This window comes from Amblyraja radiata (assembly GCF_010909765.2).
Source record: "Amblyraja radiata isolate CabotCenter1 chromosome 43 unlocalized genomic scaffold, sAmbRad1.1.pri SUPER_43_unloc_1, whole genome shotgun sequence".
NCBI lineage: Eukaryota > Metazoa > Chordata > Chondrichthyes > Rajiformes > Rajidae > Amblyraja > Amblyraja radiata.
This window is the reverse complement of record NW_022630089.1, coordinates 1,110,597-1,138,515: the sequence shown is the minus strand read 5'-3', so window position 1 is coordinate 1,138,515 and position 27,919 is coordinate 1,110,597. Positions and strand designations below refer to the sequence as shown.

General features: G+C 46.6%; 1 protein-coding gene and 4 non-coding genes across 5 annotated transcripts in view; 3 read left to right on the top strand and 2 right to left on the bottom strand.

The window, feature by feature from the left end:
- The first annotated feature begins 8 nt into the window (after nucleotides 1-8).
- trnae-cuc lies at nucleotides 9-80 on the top strand. The gene has a single exon. It is a non-coding gene; the product is annotated as a tRNA-Glu (tRNA).
- A 4,320-nt stretch (nucleotides 81-4,400) lies between these two features.
- Nucleotides 4,401-4,472, top strand: trnae-cuc. Its single transcript has one exon. It is a non-coding gene; the product is annotated as a tRNA-Glu (tRNA).
- Nucleotides 4,473-11,065: 6,593 nt separating this feature from the next.
- On the bottom strand, nucleotides 11,066-11,137 carry trnae-cuc. Its single transcript has one exon. It is a non-coding gene; the product is annotated as a tRNA-Glu (tRNA).
- A 1,845-nt stretch (nucleotides 11,138-12,982) lies between these two features.
- trnae-cuc lies at nucleotides 12,983-13,054 on the bottom strand. The gene has a single exon. It is a non-coding gene; the product is annotated as a tRNA-Glu (tRNA).
- A 2,664-nt stretch (nucleotides 13,055-15,718) lies between these two features.
- cops6 (COP9 signalosome subunit 6) overlaps nucleotides 15,719-27,919 on the top strand; it is a 43,149-nt gene continuing 30,948 nt past the window's right edge. The window contains exons 1-4 of the mRNA XM_033016018.1: nucleotides 15,719-15,793; nucleotides 18,780-18,905; nucleotides 23,937-24,068; nucleotides 26,708-26,796. Coding sequence (XP_032871909.1) covers nucleotides 15,760-15,793; nucleotides 18,780-18,905; nucleotides 23,937-24,068; nucleotides 26,708-26,796 — 381 coding nt within the window. The 5' untranslated portion in view covers nucleotides 15,719-15,759. The remainder of the gene's footprint in view (nucleotides 15,794-18,779; nucleotides 18,906-23,936; nucleotides 24,069-26,707; nucleotides 26,797-27,919) is intronic.

Here is a 27,919-nt window from a genome sequence, read left to right as displayed (position 1 = left end):
TTACAGCTTCCCTGGTGGTCTAGTGGTTAGGATTCGGCGCTCTCACCGCCGCGGCCCGGGTTCGATTCCCGGTCAGGGAACGGCAGCTTTTCTATTTTCATGAAATTTTCTGGTGCAGAAATACGAAACTGCAGGTTTAATTTGGAGATACAGCGCGGAAACAGGCCCTTCGGCCCACCGAGTCCGTGCCGACCAGCGATCCCCGCACATCAACACTATCCTAGGGACAATTTACATTTATACAAAGCCAATTAACCTACAAACTTGTACTCGCTATGATTTAGAAGATTGAGAGGGGATCTGATAGAAACTTACAAAATTCTTAAGGGGTTGGACAGGCTGGATGCAGGAAGATTATTCCCGATGTTGGGGAAGTCCAGAACAAGGGGTCACAGTTTAAGGATAAGAGGGAAGTCTTTTAGGACCGAGATGAGAAAAACATTTTTTACACAGAGAGTGGCGAATCTGTGGAATTCTCTGCCACAGAAGGTAGTTGAGGCTAGTTCATTGGCTATATTTAAGAGTTAGATGTGGCCCTTGTGGCTAAATGGATCGGGGGTATGGAGAGAAGGCAGGTACAGGATACTGAGTTGGATGATCAGCCATGATCATATTGAATGGCGGTGCAGGCTCGAAGGGCCGAATGGCCTACTCCTGCACCTATTTCTATGTTTCTATGTTTCCATGTCTTTGGGGTGTGGAAGGGAACCCGAGAACCCGGAGAAAACCCACGCGGTCACGGGGAGAATGACGCTGGTTCTGGATTGGGATCAGTCTGAAGAAAAGTCCAGGTCTATCCATGTTCTCCAGAGATTACTAAAGCATCTTTGGTATAAACCAGCCGGTTTACTAATATAGAAACAAAGTGTACAGATCCGTGTTCTCCTGCATCTCTGGAAAACCTGGACAGAAAAGTAACTCAGCGGCTCAGGCAGCATCTCTGGAGAAAAACACTAAGTGATGTTTCAGGTCGAAACCCTTCTTCAGACTAGAGTTAAGGATGAGGAGACATTTGTTCAGCTAGTGTGTGTTGCCGCTGTGGAAAGTGGTGAGAATGAGTGTGATTAATTGCAAGAGGAAGCAGTACAATGTCTGCCTCAGTGGCAGCTTCCCTGGTTAGGATTCGGCGTTCTCGCCGCCGTGGCCCGGGTTCGATTCCCGGTCAGGGAAGGATACGGCAGCTTTTGGTCCCACATGCTTTACAGGAATTTCTCTGATGGAACTAACGGCACGTGAATCGTGTAATGAATGAAAAATGATTTGTGCCGAAAATATAGAGAAATTCAGTGGCACATCTGGAGAAAAGGAACCGCAGAACTGCAGAGGTTGGTTGATAGACAAAAAGGACACAAAGTACTGGAGTGATTCAGAATTATTGATGTAACTCACAGAGAGAACTGCAGATGCAGGTTTATTCCAAAGATTCTGTAAGACTGACAAAGTGCTGGAGTTACTCAGCGGGTCAGGTAGCATCTCTGGAGAACATGGATATGTGACGTTTTGGGTCGGGACCTTTCTTCAGACCCATCGTGGTTCCATCACCAAAGACATTCTTGCCATAGAGGGAGTACAGCGAAGGTTCACCAGACTGATTACTGGGATGTCAGGACTTTCAAATGAAGAAAGACTGGATAGACTCGGTTTGTACTCGCTAGAATTTAGAAGATTGAGGGGGGACCTTATAGAAACGTACAACATTCTTAAGGGGTTGGACAGGCTAGATGCAGCAAGATTGTTCCCTATGTTGGGGAAGTCCAGAACAAGGGGTCACAGTTTAAGGATAAGGGGGAAATATTTTAGGACCGAGATGAGAAAAACATTTTTCACACAGAGAGTGGTGACTCTGTGGAATTCTCTGCCACAGAAGGTAGTTGAGGTCAGTTCATTGGCTATATTTAAGAGGGAGTTAGATGTGGCCATTGTGGCTAAATGGATCAGGGGGTATGGAGAGAAGGCAGGTACAGGATACTGAGTTGGATGATCAGCCATGATCATATTAAATGGCGGTGCAGGCTCGAAGGACCGAATGGCCTACTCCTGCACCTATTTTCTATGTTTCTATGTTTCTATCATGTGTAAATGCCAGGAACCGCAGATGCTGAATTACTAATATAGACAGATTATGTGCCGATATATGTTCTCCAGATTCCCGGTCAGGGAAAGGCAGCTTTTGGTCCCACTGGTTTGCAGCCCTTCACACTAGGGATCTCTCTGGGGCAGGAACAAGGGACAGACTGAAGAAGGGACCCGGCCCGAAACGCCGTCTATTCCACGTTCTCCAGAGATGCTGCCTGACCCGCTGAGTTACTCCAGCACTTTGTAACTATCTCTTGACTGGCTGCACCTCGCGTCTTGCTCCGGCAGGGGTCGGAGTGGTACAGCATCGCTCTGTAAATCCTAATTAGACAGGCACAAAGCAAAGATACCAGAGGAGCATCTTTGACACAAAGTGCTGGAGCAACTCAGCGGGTCAGGCAGCATCTTTCGGGGAGGGAATGGACCCGAGGGAGGTCGGGGAAATAATCAATTATTGATTGATTGATTGATTGATTGATTGATTGATTGATTGATTGATTGATTGATTGATTGATTGATTGATTGAGCTACCTATCTATCTATCGAATGATTGATGAATTAATCGACATTCATTAATTCATCGATTATCTATCGATTGATTATTTGATTAATTCATTGGCATTAATTAATTAATTAATCAATCGATAACTAGATAACTAAATGAATGAGTGAATTAATTCATTACTAAAGTGGAACTCATTGGTTCAGTCAGACGGCTGCGGAGGCCAAGTCAATCGATATTTTTAAGACAGAGAAAGATTCTTGATTTATACGGGTGTCAGCGGTTATGGGGAGAAGGCAGGAGAATGGGGTAGGAGGGAAAGATATAGCAGCCAAGATTGAATGGCGGAGTAGACTTGATGGGCCCGATGTCCTAATTCTGCTCCTATCACCTATGAACATGAAATATTTTGGTTAGACTTAAGATGCTGGAATCTGGAACTAAACACAACCTGGAGGAACTCAGCGGGCCCGGCAGCAACTTTGGGGGGACATGGACGGGAAACCTTTCGCTTCGACCCAAGGAACTACAGATTTTATCGGAATGATGTTGTCAAGCTGGAAAGGGTGCAGAGAAGATTTACGAGGATGTTGCCAGAACTAGAGGGCCTGAGTTATAGGGAGAGGTTGAGCAGGCTAGGGCTTTATTCCCTTGAGCACAGGAGGATGAGAGATGATCTTCTAGAGATGTATAAAATCAGGAGTGGAAATGATCGGGTAGACATCACATAGTCTCGTGTCCAGTATAGGGGAATTGAGAAGCAGGGAGCATAGGTTTAAGGGGGAAAGATTTAATACAAACCTGAGGAGTAACATTTTTCACACAAAGGGTGGTGGGTGTATGGAGGAGGTTGTTGACTATCGCAGTTTAAAGACAGGTACATGGATAGCACAGGATTGGAGGGATATGGGCCAAATACAGGCAGGTGGGACTAGTGTAGATGAGGCATGTTGGCCAGTGTGAGCAAGCTGGGCCGAAGGGCCTGTTTTCATGCTGTGTGACTCTGTGAATAGGGGAATCAAGGACCAGAGGACATGTGTTGATGGTGAAGAGGAAAATAATTAATAAGGTAGAATTTTTCACACAAAGATTGGTGGGTGTATGGAATGATCTGCTGGAGGGGGTAATAGAAGCAGGCACTATCGCAACTTTTAAAAAGCAATCAGACACGTACATGGATAGGACTCTGAGATGCTGGAATCCGGGACAAACAAATTGCTGCAGGAACTCAGCGGGTCAGGCAGCGTCCGTGGTCAGATACAAATAACTGCAGAAGCTGGTTTACAAAAAAAGACAAAATGCTGGAGTGATGTACAGACACAAAGTTACTCCAGCACTTTGTGCCTTAACCTTTCGGTTACTTGGTCTGGCCATTCAATCCCTCCCCAGATGCTGCCAACCCTCTCAGTTCCTCCGGCACTTCTTCCGGATTCTAATACAAGGAACTGCAGATGCTGGTTTACTAATATAGACAGAAAGTGCACCTATCCATGTTCTCCAAAGATGCTGTCTGTGTTTTGTCTTTCTCCTGCACACACTGATTTTTGAGTTGGGAGAGCAGAATATTGCAGCATTAGGAGAGCCCCATAGTGTTGAGTGAGTGTTGAGGAGACACGGTCTGAAGAAGGGTTTCGGCCCGAAACGTTGCCTATTTCCTTCGCTCCATAGATGCTGCTGCACCCGCTGAGTTTCTCCAGCTTTTTTGTGTACCTTTGAGGAGACATTTGTTCAGCTAGTGTGTGTTGTCGGTGTGGAAAGTTTTGAGAATGAGTGTGAGTAATTGCAAGAGGAAGTAGTACAATGTCTCTCCTCAGTGGCAGCTTCCCTGGTGGTCTAGTGGTTAGGATTCGGCGCTCTCACCGCCGCGGCCCGGGTTCGATTCCCGGTCAGGGAAAGGCAGCTTTTGGTCCCACTGCTTTGCTGCCCTTCACACAAGGAATCTCGGGACAGACTGAAGAAGGGTCCCGACCCGAAACGTCTCCTATTTCACGTTCTCCACAGATGCTGCCTTCGCCGCTGAGTCTTTCTTTGTGACTCTCTTCACTTGACTGCACCACCCTCCTTGCTCCAGCAGGGGTCGGCGTTGTACAGCATCGCTCGGTAAACACCACAACACACCATTCAAATCATCACACAGCGTGGAAACAGGAACTACGTCCCAACTTGCTCACACTGACCATCATATCCCATCTATACTAATCCCACCTGTTCTACTTCTTCTTCTTCTATGTGGTGTTTTTTGGCGGTTGGCAAACAACTTTTTTGGTGCATTACCGCCACCAACTGGCATGGCGTGTGGATCAAACAACACCATTACATATACTAATAACCTATATCCTTCCGAACAAATTGGTTACCCTAAGAAAATGCAACAGGATTTGATAGCACTTATATGAACTTCCTTGCAAAATATCTACCAAATCAAATTGTATTCTTTCTTTTCTGAACTGCTCACTCATCCGTTCTCTCTCCTCCTCATACCTCTCACAATGTACAATGACATGCTCTATTGTCTCTTCTTGCCCACAGTATTCACATCTACCTGTATTATGCTTGCCTATTATAAAAAGTGTACTGTTCAGACCAGTGTGTCCAAATCTAATTCTTGAGATTACTGTCTCCTCTTTTCTGTTTTTTCCTGCACATCTCATTTCTCCCACTTTCCTCTGGACTCTGTAGAACCACCGTCCTTTCCGCTCTTCATCCCATTGCTTTTGCCATCTTTCCTTCAGTCTTTGCTTAATAATGTCTTTGATTTCAGTTTTACCTATGTTAATACTTAAATCAATTTTACTTCTTTTTGCTACCTCTTTTGCTACCTTATCTGCCATTTCGTTTCCTCTAATGCCAATGTGTGCTGGTACCCATAAAAATATGACTGTAAGCCCCATCATTTGAATTCTGAATAGTGTTTGTTGTATTTCAATCAAAATGTCTGGTCTACTGTCTGAATGGCTGTGCTGTAAACTCTTTATTGCTAAACCTGAATCTGAACAAATAACTGTCCTTAAAGGCCTAGTATCCTCGACCCACTGTACCGCTAACAATATTGCAATCATTTCACCTGTGTATACTGAGACCTCATTATTGATCCTCTTCCCTACTTTGATGTGAAAGTTCTGGTACAATAAATGCTACTCCTACTTTATCTACTGAATCTTTTGATGCATCTGTATAAATTTGGACAAAACTGTAGTATCTGTCAATGTATTCCTGTATGATGACTGAATTATACCTATGTTGTTTATCCTTGTTTTCCTGTTCTAATGTTGTAAAGTCTACTGTTGCATCTGGAAGTATCCAAGGTGGAATTGAAGGTAATGGAACTGTTGGAACCACATTTAATTGTGCTATGCCGATTTGTACTGCTCTCTGGGTCACTGTCCATCCAAAACTTTTTGTTTCCCTTCTCTCCTTTTCCCAGCATGGTTTGACAGTAATTTGTGCTGGGTGTTCTTGACTGTGGCCCTGTAGGTTAATCCAGTAATTTAATGAAAGCTGTATCCTTCTCATCTCTAGAGGCATCTCCCCCATTTCAACCTGTAATGCTGCTGTTGGAGTTGTTTTTATTGCACCTGTACATATTCTCAATGCCTGATATTGAATGTTGTCTATTTTCTTAAGAGAAGTACTTGATGCGGACCCATACACCACACAACCATAATCTAACACAGATCTAATTAACCCATTGTATATAGCCTTCAAAGCTGTTCTATCTGCCCCCCAATCACATCCAACTAAACATCTCATTACATTAAGTATCTTCTTACATTTGTCCACTACTTTCTGAATATGAACCATCCATGTAATCCTCTCATCAAACCATAAACCTAAAAATTTATAGTATTTTACTCTCTCCAATTCCTGGTTATATAATTTTAGTTTAACCTCACTACCAATTTCCTTCCTAGTAAAAAACATTATCTTTGTCTTTTCCACAGAAAATTTGAATCCCCATTTATAAGACCACTCTTGTACCTTTATTATAGCCCTCTGTAGTTTCTGCACAATAAACTTCACATTTCTCCCCCTTTTCCAGATTGCCCCATCATCCGCAAACAGTGAAACTCCCATTTCATTTACAATTTCATCATACACATCATTTATCATTACTAAAAATAGTAAAGGACTTATTATGCTCCCTTGAGGTGTTCCATTTACAATATCTAATGTTCCTGAGTATTGATTTCCAACTCGTACTTGTATTGACCTCCCAAATAAAAAATCCTTAATCCATTTAAATATACGACCTTTAATCCCCAATTTACCTAGTTTCACCAATAACCCTTCTCCCCACATCATATCATATGCTTTCTCAATATCAAAAAATACAGCTACTACACTTTCTCTGTTAATTTGTGCTCTCCTAATTTCATGTTCTAAACATATAGCTGGATCCATGGTGTTTCTCCCCTTCCTAAAACCACTCTGGTAATTGGATAAATATCCTTTATTTTCTACATAATATGTTAACCTTTCATTTACCATTTTTTCCATCACTTTACATATGTTGGATGTTAATGCAATAGGCCTATAATTCCCTGGGTTTGTCAGATCTTTACCTGACTTTCCTATTGGGATTACTACTGCCTCCTTCCACCTTTGCGGTAATTTCCCACCCTCCCACACTTTATTATAAAATTCTAACAAAAAATCCTTGGATGTTTCACTGAGATGGTTTAACATGGTGTAACAAATCTGATCTTTACCTGGTGCTGACATCTTGGTTTTTCTAAGAGCTCGGTTGAATTCTGTCTTTGTGAATGGTTTGTTTAGAACATCGTTAGTGTCTTCCTCATGTCGTATTAACTGTCTATTCTCTGCTATGGTATTTTCTTTTCCTTTTCTTCCTTCTTCATTAACATTGTCTGAACTGTGAATTTTAGCAAAAGATTTTGCCAACATCTCTGCTTTCTCTTCGTCTTTCACTGCTGTAATTTCACCGTCAGTTAGGATTGGATATTTGTATTCTCTTTTAATTCCTTTCATTCTCCTTATCATTCCCCAAACTTGACCTACTTTTGTCTCCCTTCCCACTGAGTTACAAAATGTCCTCCAAAATTCCCTCTTTGCATTTTTTATTACTCTTCTTACACTTGCTTGCAACCTTTTGTATTCAATAAGATTCTGAAAATTATGATTTCTTTTCAAAATTTTAAAAGCTTTATTTCGACACTTAATTGCTTTGTCACATTCCTTAGTCCACCATGGTACACTCTTTTTGTTGTGCTTACCTCCTTTCCTCTTAATGGACTTTGTGGCTGCCTCTAAATTGGCTTCGCAAACAGAAATATTTAAATTATCCACATCTTCATAAATATCAATTTTTTCCATTTCTTGATCACTAATAGTCTTAAACTTCTCCCAATCAGCACCACTAAAAGACCACTTTTGTATTCTCTCTGTATTATACTCCTCTAAACTCACTCCTACTACTATTTCTATCGGGTAGTGGTCACTTCCTACCGTTGTTCTTCGAATTACTTCCCATGAACAAACACCCGCCAATGAGTCTGACACTAGTGTGAGGTCTATGGCTGATTCTGACCCTGTTCTGATGTTGATTCGTGTCCCACTTCCATCATTAAGACACACAAGGTTATTCTTCTCCATTAAATCCTCAATCACCATCCCATTTTCATCATTAGAATCATCCCACAACGTGCTATGAGCATTAAAATCACCACAACATATAACTTTCCCCCCTAAATACCCAGCAAGTTCATCCATCAACTCCAATGAAAGCCTTTTACACGGATTATAAAAATTAACAATTTTAACCTTACCTTCTCTTATCCAAATTTCCACCACTAAATATTCTAATTCTGTTCCTTTCACCAACAATCTATTCTGTATTCCTTGCTTTATAAATATTACACACCCCCCTCCACTTCCCTCCCCCCTATCTCTACGGATACTATCATAACCTTTGATGACAAAGTCTAATGAAGGCTTAAGCCAGCTTTCTTGAATACATATGACTTCTGGTTTCTTTTTTAACTCTTTAATGAATCCTTTAAACTCTTGTCCATTTGCTATTATGCTCCTTGCGTTCCATTGTAATATAATCAATTTGACCTATCACCAGAACCTTCCTGCCTTCCATCTCCTTCAAGCTTTTTATTGATACTCTCCCATGATACTTCTTTTAAACCCAAAAACTTCTCTGCTCCCTTAACAATGATTTTTATTTTTTCTGTTTTGTGTTTAACCTGATCAGTACAGTTGATTACATATGCAATGAAAACAATTAGCTTATCAGCTGTCAGTTCTGTGTGAGTTTTGACTGCTTGACTTTCCTCTGATCTCAAAAACGGATGATTCTCTCTCCCATTAATATCCACTCTTCCCCTTTGTCCTTGCACCTTCTTCACTGCCTCTGAGTAGCTTATGTTACTTACTGTTTTCACTTGCTGAATCTCCACAGCCCTCTTCCTGACTTCACATCCCCCATACGTTACCCTATGCGGTCCTCCGCAATTGCAGCATTTATCCTGCATATTTTCTCTGCACTCTTCAAATCCATGCTCTCCTCCACACTTGGGACACCTCTGATTCCCCTTACACACCGCTGCTATATGTCCATACCTCTGGCATTTATAACATCGGAGCGGTGGAGGGATATAAGGCCTCACTGGAAAGATCATGCATCCGATTCTCACTTTTTCTGGTAGTTCAGTCTGCTGAAACTCCAGAAGCACAGACAAGCTCTCTACCCTCTTACCCTCCACTGTCCTTAACAATCTCTTAGCTACACTCACCTGGCCACCAAAAATACTCCGTTTGAGTTTCTCCAGGTCTTCATCTACCGGAATACCTGTTATTACTCCCCTTGTCACTCTACTCTCACCCAGAGTCTTTCTTTCATTAACCATCTTCTTGCAAACACTTTCAATCTTCAGAGCCTTATTTTTCTGCTCCTCCGTTTTACATATTATTAACAAGTTCCCGTCTCTCAAAATCTTAGCTGTTTCCACCTCTCCTACCATCTTCTTTAGCTCCCTGGATAAAGCTATCGGACTTAAATTGACATGCTCATCTTCCTTTCTAAATTTCAGTATATTTTAACCTGCTTCCTTTCAACCTTTTTCCGAACCGTTCTCCTATCCTCTTCTGAACTGTTCCCTTCAAAACTCCTTTTGCTGTTTTGGCTGAGCTCGTTTTGCCTGATTCCTCCTTCTCCTTGATTCCTCCCTAATCTCCGACTAGACACTGACGTCCAGTCACCAAAATCCCTATAATCTTGATCTTCGTCATCCTCTAATCCTACTTGAGTTGCCATTTGATCCAGTCACAAACCAGTTTATGCCAACCGCCAACTCCTAGTCCCTCTCTCCCTTCCACACGGGAGCCCCGCGGCGGCGCTGAATGAATGACCGCCCTGGCCGTCCGCCCGGTCGCCCCACCTAATCCCACCTGTGGTAGGCCCATGTCCCTTTAAACCTGTCCAATCCGTGCACCTGTCTAATTGCTTCTTAAATGTTGTGATAATCCCTGTCTCAACCCCCCTCCGGCAGCTCGTTCCATATACCCAGTGTAAATAAAAGTCATGTTATTTTATAGGCGAATCTTTCCACCTTCACCTTGAACCCATGGACTCTTGTTCTCGATTCCTCTCAAGAGATTTTGTGCATCCACCCAATCTATTCCTCTCATGATTTTATACACCTCTATAAGATCACCCCTCACCCTCCTGTGATCCAGAGAATAAAGCCCTAGCCTGCTCAACCTCTCACTGTAGCTCAGGCCATCAAGTCCTGGCAACATCCTCGTAAATGTTCTCTGCACCTTTTCCAGCTTGAACATCTTTCCAACAAAATCTGCAGTTCCTTGAGTCCCACCGAAAGCTTTCATAATAAGTTCATTAATGTTAGGAGCAGAATTAAGCTATTCGGCCCATCAAGTCAACTCAGCCATTCAATCATGGCTGATTTATCTTTCCCTCCTAACCCCATTCTCCTGCCTTCTCCCCATAACCCCTGACACCCGAACTAACCGAGAATCTGACAATCTCTGCCTTAAAAAATATCCATTGGCCTGGCCTCCACTGCCTTCTGTGGCAATTAATTCAAACATATTGATCCATTTATTTATTTATCATTTTTTATCATCTATCTGTCTGTCTTTTTACTTACATATTTAATCAACCAATTAATCAATTAACCAGCCAATTGATTAAATAATTACCCAATTAAATAATTGATTATTTCCCCCCTCCCTCAGGTCCATTTTCATTCCACAAATGCTGTTGACCCGCTGAGTTACTCCAGTACTTTGTGTCTGTCTTCGGGTTGTGGTGTAAACAGAGCGGTGCTGCACAACGCTGACCCCTGCTGGAGCAAAGCGGGAGGTGCAGTCAGTAAAGACGGACAAGACACAAAGTGCTGGAGTAATTCCGCGGCTCTAGCAGCATCTGTGGACAACGTGGAAGAGGCAGGAAGATTCCTTGTGTGAAGGGCAACAAAGCAGTGGGACCAAAAGCTGCCTTTCCCTGACCGGGAATCGAACCCGGGCCGCGGCGGTGAGAGCGCCGAATCCTAACCACTAGACCACCAGGGAAGCTGCCACTGAGGCAGACATTGTACTACTTCCTCACACTCATTCTCACCATTTTCCACACCTGCCTTACACACTAGCTGAACAAATGTTTCCTCATCCCTAACTCAACTCTATGTGGCTCTGCTAAGATGACAGCTGCAATATTGAGGGGGGTGATGGGGAGAGGAATTGAAGGGGGGGGGGGCATGTTGGTCAGTGTGGGCAAGTTGGACCAAAGGGCCAAATCTTCCTGCTCCAGAACACGGCACAGACTGAAGAAGGGTCCCGGGCTCCGAATCATCGCCTATTCCACGTTGTGCCCTGACTACGGGGAACAATGGAGGAAGAGAATGACTTTGGTGCCTTCCCACACAGTGGGAAACTTTGATTCTGCTGTGTGGGGATGTTTTATGTCAAACCCTATAGTGTGTTGTGTTCCTTTTTTTATTGTATGGCTGTGTGGGAATTTCATTTAACTGTGCCATCTGGCACATGTGATGAATAAATCTATCTTGTATCTTGTATCTTGTCCACAGATGCTGCCTGAGCCATGGAGTTACTCCAGCCCTTTGTGTCTTGTCCGTCTTTACTGACTGCACCTCCCGCCTTGCTCCAGCAGGGGTCAGCGTTGTGCAACACCGCTCTGTTAACACCACAACCCGAAGACAGACACAATGTACTGGAGTAACTCAGCGGGTCAAGCAGCATCTGTGGAATGGAAATGGACCTGAGGGAGGGGGGAATAATCAATTATTTAATTGTGTAATCATTTAATGGTTAATTGATTAATTAATTGATTGATTAAATGTGTAGGTAAAAAAGACAGATAGATGATAAAAAATGATAAATAAATAAATGGATCAATATGTTTGAATTAATTGCCACAGAAGGCAGTGGAGGCCAGGCCAATGGATATTTTTAAGGTGGAGATTGTCAGATTCTCGATTAGTTCGGGTGTCAGGGGTTATGGGGAGAAGGCAGGAGAATGGGGTTAGGAGGGAAAGATAGATCAGCCGTGATTGAATGGCTGAGTTGACTTGATGGGCCGAATGGCTTAATTCTGCTCCTAACATTAACAAACTTATGAAAGCTTTCGGAGGGCCTCAAGGAACTGCAGATTTTGTTGGAAAGATGTTCAAGCTGGAAAAGGTGCAGAGAACATTTACGAGGATGTTGCCAAGACTTGATGGCCTGAGCTACAGTGAGAGGTTGAGCAGGCTAGGGCTTTATTCTCTGGAGCACAGGAGGATGAGGGGTGATCTAATGGAAGTGTATAAAATCAGGAGAGGAATAGATTGGGTAGATGCACAAAATCTCTTGAGAGGAATCAAGAACAAGAGTCCATGGGTTCAAGGTGAAGTGGAAATATTCACCAATATAAAATAACATGACTTTTATTTACACTGAGGGTGGTTGGTGTATTGAACGAGCTGCCGGAGGAGGGAGTTGAGGCAAGGACTATCACAACACTTAAGAAGCAATTAGACAGGTACACGGATTGGACAGGTTTAAAGGGATATGGGCCAACCACAGGCAGGTGGGACTAGTGCAGATGGGACATGATGGTCAGTGTGAGCAAGTTGGGACATAGGGCCTGTTTCCACGCTGTGTGACGATTTGAATGGTGTTGTGTTGTGGTGTTTACCGAGCGATGCTGTACAACGCCGACTCCTGCTGGAGCAAGGAGGGAGGTGCAGTAAGTGAAGACATACACAAAGAAAGACTCAGCGGCAAAGGCAGCATCTGTGGAGAACGTGAAATAAGTGACGTTTCGGGTTGGGACCCTTCTTCAGTCTGTCCCTTGTTCTGGCACCAGAGAGATTCCTTGTGTGAAGGGTAGCAAAGCAGTGGGACCAAAAGCTGCCTTTCCCTGACCGGGAATCGAACCCGGGCCGCGGCGGTGAGAGCGCCGAATCCTAACCACTAGACCACCAGGGAAGCTGCCACTGAGGCAGACATTGTACTACTTCCTCTTGCAATTATTCACACTCATTCTCACCACTTTCCACACCTGCAACACACACTAACTGAACAAATGTCTCCTCATCCCTAACTCAACTCTATGGGGCTCTGCTAAGATTACAGCTGCGATATTGAGGGGAGAGGGGGGTGATGGGGAGAGGAATTGAAGGGGAGGGGAGGGGGGGGCATGTTGGTCGGTGTGGGCAAGTTGGGTCAAAGGGCCTGTTGCAATGCTGTATCACTCTATGACTCTTAAGTAATTTCAAGGAATAAACATGATGGGTTTTTTTAAACTGGTGTATAAGAACGGTCTCGACTCGAAACGTGACCCATTCTTTCTCTCCTGCGATGCTACCTGTCCCGGTGAATTACTCCAGCTTTTTGTGTCTAACTTTTCCTTCCATCTCCACCCACACACCAGACCTTCTGAAGGCACCAGACGGCATGGTGTTGGTTCTTCCCTGGGGTATCCTTCACTGCTGGAGGCAGCTCTGTGAGAGGCAGGGCACTCCTCCTGAAACACCCCCTGTTCCTCTGCCTCCCCGAACTGCTTTCTCCGGCAGTTTGTGTGTTGTGTTGCTGAAGATTCCTGCAACTCCAATCCCCTGCGTCATCTCTGAGAATGTACACAGATTTCAATGACAGAGCCATTTACTCATGGTCGCCCTGTCGCCTTCTCACCCTGTCCTCTCTCTCCCCACTCCTCTCCCCCTCTCCTCCACTCCCCACCTCCCTCTCCATCCCTCTCCCTTCCCCTCCCCAATCCATGCCTCTCCCACCGTCTCCCTTCTCTCCACTACCCTCCGTTTCTCCCCACCCCCTCTCATTCTCTCTCTGCCCTCCTCCCCGGTTCCCCTCTCCATACTCCATGCTCACCACACACACCCCTATCCCGCCACTCTCTCCTCCCCTCCCACCCCTCCATTTTCTTACTCACTCTTGACTCACCGTCTCCTCTACCCTCTCTCCCCCTCAACACTCCTCCCCCATCTCTCTTTCTCTCCCCCACCTCCCCTCCCGCTCTTCCCTCCTCTCCGCACCCATCTTCTCTCCCCCCTCCCCTCACTCCCTCTGGTAGGTAGGTAGGTAGGTAGGTAGGTAGGTAGGTATGTAGGTAGGTAGGTAGGTAGGTAGGTAGGTAGGTAGGTAAGATTTAATAATTTGGACAGGTACATGGATAGAATTTTTGTAATTTTCCCATCTCGTCCCCTGTCTGTGCTTTCCACAGAGACCGCTCCCTCCGTAACTCCCTGGTCAATTCGTCCCTTCCCACCCAAACCACCCCCTCTCCGGGCACTTTCCCTTGCAACCGCAAGAAATGCTACACTTGTCGCTTTACCTCCCCCCTTGACTCCATTCAAGGACCCAAGCAGTCTTTCCAGGGGTGGCCGAGGTTCACCTGCACCTCCTCCAACCTCATCTATTGCATCCGCTGCTCTGGGTGTCAGCTGCTCTACATCGGTGAGACCAAGCGTAGGCTTGCCGATCGTTTCGCCGAACGCCTTCGCTCGGTTGCAATAACCAACCTGATCTCCCGGTGGCTCAGCACTTCAACTCCCCCTCCCATTCCGAATCTGACCCTCCTGTCCTCGGCCTCCTCCATGGCCAGAGGGAGGATCACCGTAAATTGGAGCAGCAGCACCTCATATTTCGCTTGGGCAGTTTACACCCCAGCGATATGAACATTGACTTCTCTAATTTCAGGTTGTCCTTACTTTCTCCTCCCCTTCCCAGCTCTCCATCAGCCTACAGTCTTCTCCACATCTTCCTTTCTTCTTCCCCCCCCCCCCCCCCCCCCCCCCCCCCCCCCCCCCCCCACCTCTTCACCCCCCCCCCCTCCCCTCCACCCTCACATCAGTCTGAAGAAGGGTTTTGGCCTGAAACGTTGCCTATTTCCTTCGCTCCATAGATGCTGCCTCACCCAATGAGTTTCTCCAGCACATTTTCGTCAACCTACATGGATAGGACAGGTTTGGAGGGATTCGGAACAAACACAGGCAGGTGGGACTAGTGTAGGCCAGGCATGTTGGCCAGTGTGGGCAAGCTTAGTAGAAGGGCTCATTTGTATGCTGTATGACTATGTGTCACTCCAACTTTTAGTTTTTAGTGTTTAGTTTTAGTTTAGAGACACAGCGCGGAAACAGCCCATTCGGCCCACCAATGATCCTAGCACATTAACACTATCCTACATACACTCGGGACATTTTACTTTTACACCGAGTCTACGGGATATTTAAACTCAGATTTCCAGCATCTGCAGGATTTATTTTTGCCTCATATTTCTAGCATCTGCTAGATTTGTTCTTTGACTTAGTCTTTCAGCACCTGCAGGATTTGTTTTTGCCTCAAATACCAAGTATCTGCAGGATTCATCTTTGCCTCTTATTCCTAGCATGTGCAAGATTTTGCCTCAGATTCCCAACATCTACAGGAACTGATTTCGACTTAGATTCCCAGCACCTACAGGGTTTTACTACTATGGCGGCCTTTACTAACATGGCGGCCGTTACGAACATGGCTGCCTTTACTAACATGGCCGCCTTTACCAAGATGGCCATCTTCACCATCAACGGCGACCTTTACCAACATGGCGGCGGCGTCTCGTCTGATTGGTCACGCCGGCTCTGCGTGTGACGTCGACTGGGAACGCGGCGCATGCGCGCGGGGTGCCGCCGGGCGTTATGGCGACGAACGGGATGGAGGTGGAGCCGGCGGGTGAGTCGCGCTGTGTCCGCGCCGCCCGGGGGCTCCGACCCCGCTGGTGACCGCCCGGCGACGGGGGGGAGGCGGCCGGGAGGGGAACGGCGCCGTCCGGGGTGGGCGGGAGAGGTCCCCATGGCGGCCAGGCCGCGGGGAGAGCGGAAAGGGGCGTTGGGAGGACCGGGAGCGGGCGGTGGGAGGACCGGAAGCGGGCCGGTCTGATTGGCCGCCTTCCCTGTTGCTATGGCGAAAGGAACAGGCAGAGGAGAGAGAGCCTCTGGCATCATGTTGGGCCGAAGGGCCTGTTGTCCTCTAGCATCATGTTGGGCATGGACTGTGGGCCGAAGGGCCTGTTGTCCTCTGGCGTCATGTTGGGCATGGACTGTGGGCCGAAGGGCCTGTTGTCCTCTGGCGTCATGTTGGGCCGAAGAGCCTGTTCCTCTTCATGATTATGATTTTATACACCTCTATAAGATCACCCTTCATCCTTCTGCGCTCCAAGGAATAGAGCCCCAGCCTACTCAACCTCTCATAGAAAGATAGGAAATAGGTGCAGGAGTAGGCCATTCGGCCCTTCGAGCCTGCACCGCCATTCAATGTGATCATGGCTGATCATCCAACTCGGTATCCTGTACCTGCCTTCTCTCCATACCCCCTGATCCCTTTAGCCACAAAGGCCACATCTAACTCCCTCTTAAATATAGCCAATGAACTGGCCTCAACTACCTTCTGTGGCAGAGAATTCCACAGATTCACCACTCTAAAAAATGATTTTCACATCTCGGTCCTAAAAGACTTCCACCTTATCCCTAAACTGTGACCCCTTGTTCTGGACTTCCCCAACATCGGGAATAACCTTCCTGCATCTAGCCTGTCCAACCCCTTAAGAATTTTGTAAGTTTCTATAAGATCCCCCCTCAATCTTCTAAATTCCCTGTACATCAGACCCTCTAGTCCTGGCAACATCCTCGTAGATTGTCTCTGCACCGCCTCTGCACCCTTACCAACTTGACAACATCTTTCCTATAACACGGTGCCCTGAACTGATTACAATACTCGAAATGCAGCCTCACCAACGTCTTATAACCGCATACCTGCAACATGACCATATAACCATATAACCATATAACAATTACAGCACGGAAATAGGCCATCTCGACCCTTCTAGTCCGTGCCGAACACGTATTCTCCCCTAGTCCCATATACCTGCGCTCAGACCATAACCCTCCATTCCTTTCCCGTCCATATAACTATCCAATTTATTTTTAAATGATAAAAACGAACCTGCCTCCACCACCTTTACTGGAAGCTCATTCCACACAGCCACCACTCTCTGAGTAAAGAAGTTCCCCCTCATGTTACCCCTAAACTTCTGTCCCTTAAATCTCAAGTCATGTCCCCTTGTTTGAATCTTCCCTACTCTCAGTGGGAAAAGCTTATCCACGTCAACTCTGTCTATCCCTCTCATCATTTTAAAGACCTCTATCAAGTCCCCCCTTAACCTTCTGCGCTCCAAAGAATAAAGCCCTAACTTGTTCAACCTTTCTCTGTAACTTAGTTGCTGAAACCCAGGCAACATTCTAGTAAATCTCCTCTGTACCCTGCCAACTTCTATACTCAGTGCTCTGACTGATACAGGCACAAAATGCTGGAGTAACTCAGTGGGACAGGCAGCATCTCTGGAGCGAAAGAATGGGTGACGTTTCGGGTTGAGACCCTTCCTCAAATCTTCTTCTGAACTCAATGCTCTGACTTATAAAGGCCAATGTGCCAAATGCCTTTTTGACCACCCTACCTGCAACGCCACCATCAAGGAACCATGCACCTGCCCGACCATTCACTGTGTAGGTCCTGCACATGTTAAAACCAACCACTTTTGTATCATCTGCAAACTTGCTAATCTTGCCATGTACATTCTCATCAAAATCATTAATATTGATGACAAACAGTAATGGGCCCAGCACTAAAACCTAAGGCACATCACTAGTCATAGGCCTCCAGTTCGAGAAGCAACCTTCCTCGAGTCCTGACAACATCCTCGTAAATCTTCTCAGCACTCTATCAAGGTGAATGACTTCCCTCGATATCAGAAATGAACACAGCACTCAAAGTGCGGCCTTACAAACTGAAATTATAACATTATGTCCCAATACCTTAGCTGATGAAGACCAATGTGCCAAAACACATCTTCACCATTTATCTACCTTTGGTGCCACCTCGGGGAAAGATTTATCGGTATAGACACTCCCCAACTTATGTACAGGTCCACCGCCAGAGAGTATCTGGATTATCCGTTTTGACGGACTAACAGAGGCTGCAGTTAGATTTGACCCACTAATCGCCCGCGGAAATCGATGAGGTTGAGATCGGCCGCCTCACCCGGCCTAGGTGCCACATCTCCACGGGGGCTTTGTGGTGGGTTTCAAGTGCGCGCTCGTAATTTAGTCCGGATTAAAGGAGCTGCCAGACCACCAGTTGCCGGAACATCAGTGGTGGAGCTATAACAGGCAACTTGCATAAACTCGCACTTACGTCACCAATTCTTTAAGCCCCACTGCTTTATTTCCGAATCGCGCGTCATGGTAGCAGTGCGCCACTGCCCTCGCATGCGGCCGTTTCCGCAAGCCAGTCAGCTCTTCTCGTGGAGGCTTGCAAACGGTCTCCACGTCAGAGCTCCCCCTGAGGTCTCCAACCAGGAGCTCCCACCCACCGCGGTCCCCACCTCGGAGCTCTCGCCCACAGTCTCCAACTCGGAGCTCCCTCGCGTGGTCCCCACCTCGGAGCTTCCCCGCGGTCTCCACAATGAAGCTTCTCCCACCGCCCCCGCGGTCCCCACCTCGGTGCTCTCGCCCGCAGTCTTCAACTCGGAGCTCCCTCGCGTGGTCCCCACCTCGGAGCTTCCCCCGCGGTCTCCACAATGGAGCTTCCCCCCCGCGGCCTCCGTGGGATGATTTTATGGAAGAATGAGCATTCTCTTCATTCTCGTTCCTTCCCACTGCAGCAACGCCGAGCGTGATGGCTTCGGGAGTGACGGGCAGCGTCTCGGTGGCGCTGCACCCGTTGGTCATCCTCAACATCTCCGACCACTGGATCCGGATGCGATCGCAGGAAGGCAGACCAATTCAGGGTAGGTTGTGTGAAACTGGTGGGAGGTGAGCCTGGGGTTGGGTGTACAGAACTGCAGCAACTTGAGTTCCAACGCCGGTCATAGACTGATACTGAGTGGAAACAGGCCTATCGGCCCAACATTCCCACGTCAACCAACATGCCCCATCTACACTAGTCCCACCTGCCTGCGTTTGGCCCATATACCTCCAAACCTGTCCTATCCATGTACTTGTCCAACTATTTCTTAAACGTAGGGATAGTCCCAGCCTCAACTACCTCCTCTGGCAGCTCGTTCCATACACCCACCACCCTTTGTGTGAAAAAGTTGCCCCTCGGTTTCCTATTAAATCTTTTCCCCCTCATCTTAAACCTATGTCCGCTGGTCCTCGACATCTCCTCCATCGGGTGGACTCGCAAGAGCCCACCCGACCTACTCCTCTCTTGATTTTATACACCTCTATAAGATCACTCCAAAACCAAGGAACTGATTGTGGACTTTGGAAGGAGTAGGAGGGGGACCCACAGCCCCATTTATATCAACGGGTCGATGGTTGAAAGGGTCAAGAGCTTCAAATTCCTGGGCGTGCACATCTCTGAAGATCTTTCCTGGTCCGAGAACACTAATGCAATCATCAAAAAAGCACATCAGCGCCTCTACTTCCTGAGAAGATTACGGAGAGTCGGATTGTCAAGGAAGACTCTCTCTAATTTCTACAGGTGCACAGTCGAGAGCATGCTGACCGGTTGCATCGTGGCTTGGTTCGGCAATTTGAGCGCCCTGGAAAGGAAAAGACTACAAAAAGTAGTAAACACTGCCCAGTCCATCATCGGCTCTGACCTTCCTTCCATCGAGGGGATCTATCGCAGTCGCTGCCTCAAAAAGGCTGGCAGTATCATGAAAGACCCACACCATCCGGGCCACACACTCATCTCCCTGCTACCTTCAGGTAGAAGGTACAGGAGCCTGAAGACTGCAACAACCAGGTTCAGGAATAGTTACTTCCCCTCAGCCATCAGGCTATTAAACCTGGCTCGGACAAAACTCTGATTATTACCAACCACTTTCTGTTATTTGCACTATCAGTTTATTTATTCATGTGTGTATATATTTATATCATGGTATATGGACACATTTATCTGTTTTGTAGTAAATGCCTACTATTTTCTGTGTGCTTAAGCAAAGCAAGAATTTCATTGTCCTATACAGGGACACATGACAATAAACTAACTTGAACTTGAACTTGAACACTCCTCATCCTCCTGCGCTCCAAGGAATAGAGTCCCAGCCAGGTGGGAAATAACAACGGAAAATCAGCTTCAACGTTGATGGGAAAAAAAGAATGGAGGAAAAAATTAATACAGGTCCACCACCGATATTCCGCCCCCCTTGGGTTGAGAGCCTTGTCGGTTTATCCGTGATGCCGGAACAACAGAGGTCACGGCCTCCGAAAAAAACGTTCCAATGGCTCCGGCTAGGCCAGAGTTGCAGAGCCCCACCAGCAGGGGGCAAATTCGACCCACCGATCCACGGGGCCACGGAAGCCACGATGGGGTCGAGAACAGCTGCCTCACCCGGCCCAGCCTAGGTGCCACGCTTTCGTCGGTGGGTCATCCAGGGGGGATTTCAAGCGCGCTCTCGTAATTTTGTTCAGATTGAAGGAGGTTATACAGTAGACAATAGGTGCATGAGTAGGCCATTTGGCCCTTCGAACCAGCACCCCCATGCAATGTGATCATGGCTGATTATCACCAATCAGTACCTCTTTCCTGCCTTCTCCCCATATCCCCTGACTAAGAGCCCTATCTACCTCTCTCTTTAAAGCATCTAGAGAACCTTCCTCCACCGCCCTCTGAGGCAGAGAATTTCACAGACTCACCACTCTCTGTGAGAAAAAGTGTTTCCTCGTCTCCGTCCTAAATGCCTTACTCCTTATTCTTAAACTATGGCCCCTGGTTCTAGACTCCCCCATCATCAGGAACATGTTTCCTGCCTCTAGCGTGTCCAAGCCCTTATATGTTTCAATGAGATCTCCTCTCATCCTTCTAAACTCCAGAGTGTACAAGCCCAGCTGCTCCATTCTCTCAGCATATGACAGTCCCGCCATCCCGGGAATTAACCTTGTAAACCTATGCTGCACTCCCTCAATAGCAAGAATGTCCTTCCTCAAATTAGGGGACCAAAACTGCACACAATACTCCTGGTGTGGCTCACTAGGGCTCTGTACAACTGCAGAAGGACCTCTTTGCTCCTATATTCGATTCCTCTTGTTATAATATGTTGTTGAAAAATCGGTGGTGAACCTGTACTTTTTAAATATTGGGAGACTGAGAAGACTCCCTTATCTACCATATCTTGTAGACAAATCACATAAGCTATCGAGAATACACAGCACGTAATTTAGAGCTACAGCACGGAAACAAGCCCTGCTGCCCATTTTCAAACTACACACTAGGGGACAATTTACAGAAGCCGATTTACCAACAAACCCACACATCTTTGGGATGAGGGAGGAAACCGGAGTACCCGGAGGAAACCCACGAGGTCACAGGGGGATCATAGAAAATAGGTGCAGGAGTAGGCCATTTGGCCCTTCCAGCCAGCACCGCCATTCAATATGATCATGGCTGATTATCTAAAATCAGTACCCCGTTCCTGTTTTTTCCCCATATCCCTTGATTCCTTTAGCCCTAAAGCTAAATCTAATTCTCTCTTGAAAAGAGCCAGTGAATTGGCCTCCACTGGCTTCTGTGGCAGAGAATTGCACAGATTCACAACTCTCTGGGTGAAAGTTTTTTCCTCATCTCAGTCCTCAATGGCTTATCCCTTATTCTTAAACTGTGACCCCCGGTTCTGGATTCCCCCCAACATCGGGAACAATTTTCCTGCATCTAGCCCGTCCAATCCTTTAAGAATTTTACATGTTTCTATAAGATATCCTCTCATCCTTCTGAATTCCAGTGAATACAAGCCCAGTCGACCCATTCTTTCATCATTTGTCAGTCCCGCCATCCCGGGAATTAACCTGGTGAACCTACGCGGCACTCCCTCAATAGCAATTCCTCAAATTAGGAGACCAAAATTGCACACAATATTCCAGTCTCACCAGGGCCCTGTGCAACTGCAGGAGGACCTCCTTGCTTCAAGACTCAAATCCTCTCACAATGAAGGCCAACATGCCATTAGCTTTCTTCACTGCCTGCTGTACCTGCATGCTTACTTTCAGTGACTGATGTAATAATAATAATAATAATAATATAATATATCTTTTATTGTCATTGCACGTCAGTGCAACGAGATTTAGTGTGCAGCTCCACTGATGCACAAGGGTGTACAAGGGTGTACAAGCACACCCAGGTCTCGTTGCACCTCCCCTTCTCCAAATCTGACACCATTCAGATAATCCCCTACCCCCTCCATCCCCTACTCCCAATTCCTCAGTCTACGCCACATCTGCGCCCAAAATGAGGTGTTCCATACTAGAACATCCAAGATGTCCTCATTCTTTAGGGAACGGGGGTTCCCCCCTCCCATCATAGATGAGGCCCTCATTTGTGTCTCCTCGGCACCCCGCAGCTCCACCCTTGATCCCCCTCCCCCTAGTCGCAACAGAGACAAAGTACCACTAGTCCTTACCTTCCACCCCATCAGCCGCCGCATACAACACATAATCCTCCGAAATTTCCGCAACCTCCAAGGGGATCCCACCACTAGCCACATTTTCCCATCTCCACCCCTTTCCATCTTCAGCGGAGATTTACTCATCCCATCCTACCCAAACCACCCCCTCCCCAGGTACCTTCCCCTGCAACCGCAGAAGATGCAACACCTGTCGTTATACCTCCTCCCTCGACACTGTCCAGGGACCTCAACAGTCCTTTCGGGTTAGGCAGAGGTTCACTTGCACCTCCTCCAACCTCATCTACTGTATCCGTTGTTCAAGATGTGGACTATACATCGGCGAGACCAAACGCAGAATGGGCGATCGTTTTGCGTGAACAAACCTGCACTCCCGGTTGCTGGACGCTTTAATTCTCCTTCCCATTCCTACACAGACCTTTCTGTCCTCGGTCTCCTCCATTGTCAGAGTGAGGCTAAACGCAAATTGGAGGAACAACATCTCATATTTTGCTTGGGCAGCTTACAACTTCAAGTAACCCTTGCATCCCCCTCTCTCCACCCCCACCCTGGTCCTCCTACTACTTTCACTGATCTCCTGATTAGTTTCTCTGTTTGTATCCTCTCATTATCACCTTCTCCACAGCCAACAATGAATAGAAGTAGAATTAGGCCATTCGGCCCATCAAGTCTACTCCGCCATTCAATCATGGCTGATCTATCTCTCCCTCCTAACCCCATTCTCCTGCCTTCTCCCCATAACCTCTGACATCTGTACTAATCAAGAATCTATCTATCTCTGCCTTAAAAATATCTACTGACTTGGCCTCCACAGCCGTCTGTGGCAATGAATTCCACAGATTCACCACCCTCTGACTATAGAAATTTCGTCTCATCGCCTTCCTAAAAGACGTCCTTTAATTCTAAGGCTATGACCTCTGGTCCTAGACTCTCCCACTAGTGGAAACATCCTCTCCGCATCCACTATATCCAAGCCTTTCACTATTCTGTACGTTTAAATAATTATTTCCTCCTCATTCTTCTAAACTCCAGCGAGCACAGGCCTGATGCCAACAAACGCTCATCATACGTTAATCCACTCATTCCTGGGATCATTCTTGTGGGCTCCACCTTTGATTGATCATCTGGCTGGCTTTGGTTTGTTCTTTTCATACCTTTCTTTCATTTATCCCCTTTCATATCTCTTGTTTCCCTCTTCCCCCACCCCCACTCTCGACACAAAACGTCACCCATTCCTTCTCTCCAGAGATGCTGCCCGAGTCACTGAGTTACTCGGGGCTGGGTTTCTGCTTATTCCAGCCCCTTGTACCTCTGTTCTTTGTCCTCTGGTTTTTGATTCCCCTACTCTGGGTAAAAGCCTCTGTGCATTCACCCCATCTATCGGTTGTGAACCTGCTGTTCTTGTGCTTTCAGTAATCGGGGCACTGATCGGGAAGCAAGAAGGCAGAAACATCGAAGTGATGAACTCGTTTGAGCTTCTCTCACACACGGTGGAGGAGAAGATCATCATCGATAAAGAATATTACTACACCAAGGAGGAACAATGTGAGAATTTTACTTCAGCACATCGCATTCCCCCCAACAGTTTAGTTTGGAGATACCGCGTGAAAACAAGGCCCTTCGGCCCACCGAGTTCGTATCGATCAGCGATCCCTGCACACTAACACTATCCTACACACACTAGGGTTAAATTTACAATTTTTACCAATGCCAATTAACCTACAAACCTGTACGTCTTTGTAGTGTGGGAGGAAACCGGAGCACCCAGAGAAAACTCACGCAGGTCACGGAGAGAACGTGCAAACTCCGTACAGACAGCACCCGTAGTCAGAATCAAACCTGGGTCTCTGGCGCTGTGAGGCAGCAACTCTACCGCTGTGCCACTGTGCCCTGTTTAAGGCTCTGGCAATCTCGAGTCCCGTCACACATCCATGCCAGGCTGATTCTGTCAGCTTCCCTTGGCGTTCTGCCCTCAACACGCCAGGTAACACAACAGATAGGTGGGGTGAATGCACAGAGGCTTTTACCCAGAGTAGGGGAATTAAGAACCAGGGGACGTAGGTTCTGTGGCTTGGTTGGGGATTCCCAGATTCTGGCTCAGGATTGGCCTCTTCAGCCATCTCGAGACCCACAGGAAGCACCCACCAAGAGGACAACCATACTCGACTTCAACTGATCACCGAGGATGATCCTGAGGGACTGCGTAACACGAGGACTATGTGGGATCATATAGAGTCCTACAGTGTGGAAACCGGACCTTTGGCCCAACTTGCCCATATCAACCAAGATGCCCCATCTACACTAGCCCCACCTGCCCACATTTGGCCCATATCGCCAAAAATCTGTCCTATCCATGTACCTGTTCAAAGTCAGCATGGATTCATGAAGGGGAAATCATGCTTGTCTAGTCTTATGGAATTTTTTGAGGATGTAACAAGTAGAATGGATAAGGGAGAGCCAGTGGATGTGGTGTATCTGGTCTTTCAAAAAGCCTTTGACAAGGTCCCACTCAACAGATCAGGGTGCAAAATTAGAGCACATGTTATTGGGGGTAGAGTATTGAGACATGGATAGAGAACTGGTTGGCAGACAGGAAGCAAAGAGTAGGAATTAACGGGTCCTTTTCAGAATGGCAGGCAGTGACTAGTGGGGTGCCGCAAGGCTCGGTGTTGGGATCCCAGTTGTTTACAATATATATTAACGATTTAGACGAGGGAATTAAATGTAACATCTCTAAGTTTGCGAATGACACAAAGCTGGGTGGCAGTGTGAGCTGAGAGGAGGATGCTATGAGTATGCAGGCCGACGGATAGGTTGGGTGAGTGGGCAGATGCAGTATAATGTGAATAAATGTGAGGTTATCCACTTTGGTGGCAAGAACAGGGGAGGTGCAATGAGACCTGTGTGTGCTTGTATAATCAGTTACTGAAAGTAAGCATGCAGGTACAGCAGGCAGTGAAGAAAGCTAATGGCATGTTGGCCTTCATTGCAAGAGGATATAAGTTTAGGAGCAAGGAGATCCTACTGCAGTTGTACATGGCCCTGGTGAGACCGCACATGGAGTATTGTGTGCAATTTTGGGTACCTGATTTGAGGAAGGACATTATTGCTATTGAGGGAGTGCAGCATCGGTTCACCAGGTTAATTCCCGGGTTGGCGGGACTTACGTATGATGAAAGAATGGGTCGACTGGGGATTTAGACTGGAATTTAGAAGGATGAGAGGATATCTTATAGAAACATATACAATTCTTAGAGGATTGGACAGAATAGATGCAGGAAAAAATGTTCCCAATGCTGGGGGAGTCCAGAACCAGGGGTCACAGTTTAAGAATAAGGGGTAGGCTATTTAGGACTGAGGTGAAGAAAAACCTTTGCACCCAGAGAGTTGTGAATCTGTGGAATTTTCTGCCACAGAAGGCAATGGAGGCCAATTCATTGGATGTTTTCAAGAGAGAGTTAGATTTAGCTCTTAGGGCTATGGGGAAAAAGCTGGAATGAGGTACTTATTTAGGATGATCAGCCATGATCATATTAAATGGCAGTGCTGGCTTGAAGGGCTGAATGGTCTACTCCTGCACCTATTTTCCACGTTTCTATGCTTCTCGATTAACCTACTCTGCAAAATGGAGGAACAGCACCTCATATTTTGCTTGGGCAGCTTACAACGTAGTGGTAGTAATATTGTTTTATCTAAGTTCAAGTAAGCCTTGCGTTACCCTGCTCTCCATTCCCCCACCCAAGTCGTACTAGCTTCAAAGTCTTCTTGTTGAGTCTCATTGTCTGCAACTCATTTTCACCTTGTCCCCAGCTAACAATGGCCTGTATCAGTTTATTTGCGCATCTTTCATTCATTTGTTCTGTGTCTCTTTACTGCCTCAACTACCTCCTCCAACAGCTCATTCCATACACCCACCACCCTTGCGTGAAAAAGATACCCTTCATGTTCCTATTAAATCTTTCCCCCCTTCACCCTAATCCTATGTCCTCTGGTTCTCGATTCCCCCACTCTGGGCAAGAGACTCTGTGTGTCTACCCGATCTATTCCTCTCATGATTATGTACACATATCTTGCAGAACAAAGCTTTTCATTGTACCTCGGCACACATGACAGTAATAAACTTAAACATTAAATCATTTTGTCTGCGATCTTCCAGTCATTGATTGTTTTTCTTCCTCCTCCAGTCAAGCAGGTATTCAAGGACATGGAGTTCCTGGGCTGGTATACCACTGGTGGTCCTCCAGATGAATCTGATATCCATGTTCACAAGCAGGTCAGTCTACTGTAGTATGTAATCGGATGGAAGACAGTTACATAGTCTTTTGATGTTTACTTTAGGTTTCAGAGGTACAGATCAGTGTGCAAAATTAGAGCACATGTTATTGGGGGTAGAGTATTGAGACATGGATAGAGAACTGGTTGGCAGACAGGAAGCAAAGAGTAGGAATTAACGGGTCCTTTTCAGAATGGCAGGCAGTGACTAGTGGGGTGCCGCAAGGCTCGGTGTTGGGATCCCAGTTGTTTACAATATATATTAACGATATATAGGTTAGGGTAGCGGTCACGGTGGCGTAGCGGTAGAGTTGCTGCCTTGCAGCGAATGCAGCGCCGGAGACCCGGGTTTGATCCTGATTACGGGTGCTGTCTGTATGGAGTTTGTTCGTTCTCCCCGTGACCTGCGTGGGTTTTCTCCGAGATCTTTGGTTTCCTCCCACACTCTCGTGACCCGAAACGTCACCTATTCCTTCGCTCCATAGATGCTGCCTCACCCGCTGAGTTTCTCTAGCATTTTTGTCTACCCAGGTTGGGAACCCTTGCATTTAGCCAACCAAGGCTGACACAAAAAGGATCCTGGCCCGAAACGTCACCCATCCCTTCTCTCCAGAGATGCTGCCTGTCCCGCTGAGTTACTCCAGCTTTTTGCGTCTACAAGGCTGACATAATATAAGGAGGCACAAGGAACTGCAGATGCAGGCATCTTGAACATAAACATAATGTAATGGGGAAACTCAGCAGGCCAGGCAGCATCTGCGGAGGGAATGGACAGACGATGTTTCGGATCAGGACCCATCTTCGAATCTAGCATCTGGTTGACACACTGAAAGAGATCGTTCTTCCCTGTGGCTATCAAACTGTACAACCTCACCCCCTTCTGTCATGGGGTAGACTGACTTCCCCTCCACCCCCCACCACCCCACCCCAATCTTTGCACATCCCCAATCCTTTCCACTCATCACTTTAATTTCATGTTTCATGTATCTTGTGTTTTATGACTGTTGGCAGTTCAATTCCTCCACACACGAGGGAGGAATTTACACCATTTACACCAAGCCAATTTACCAACAAACCTGCACGTCTTTGGAGTGTGGGAGGAAACCGAAGAACTCGGAGAAAAC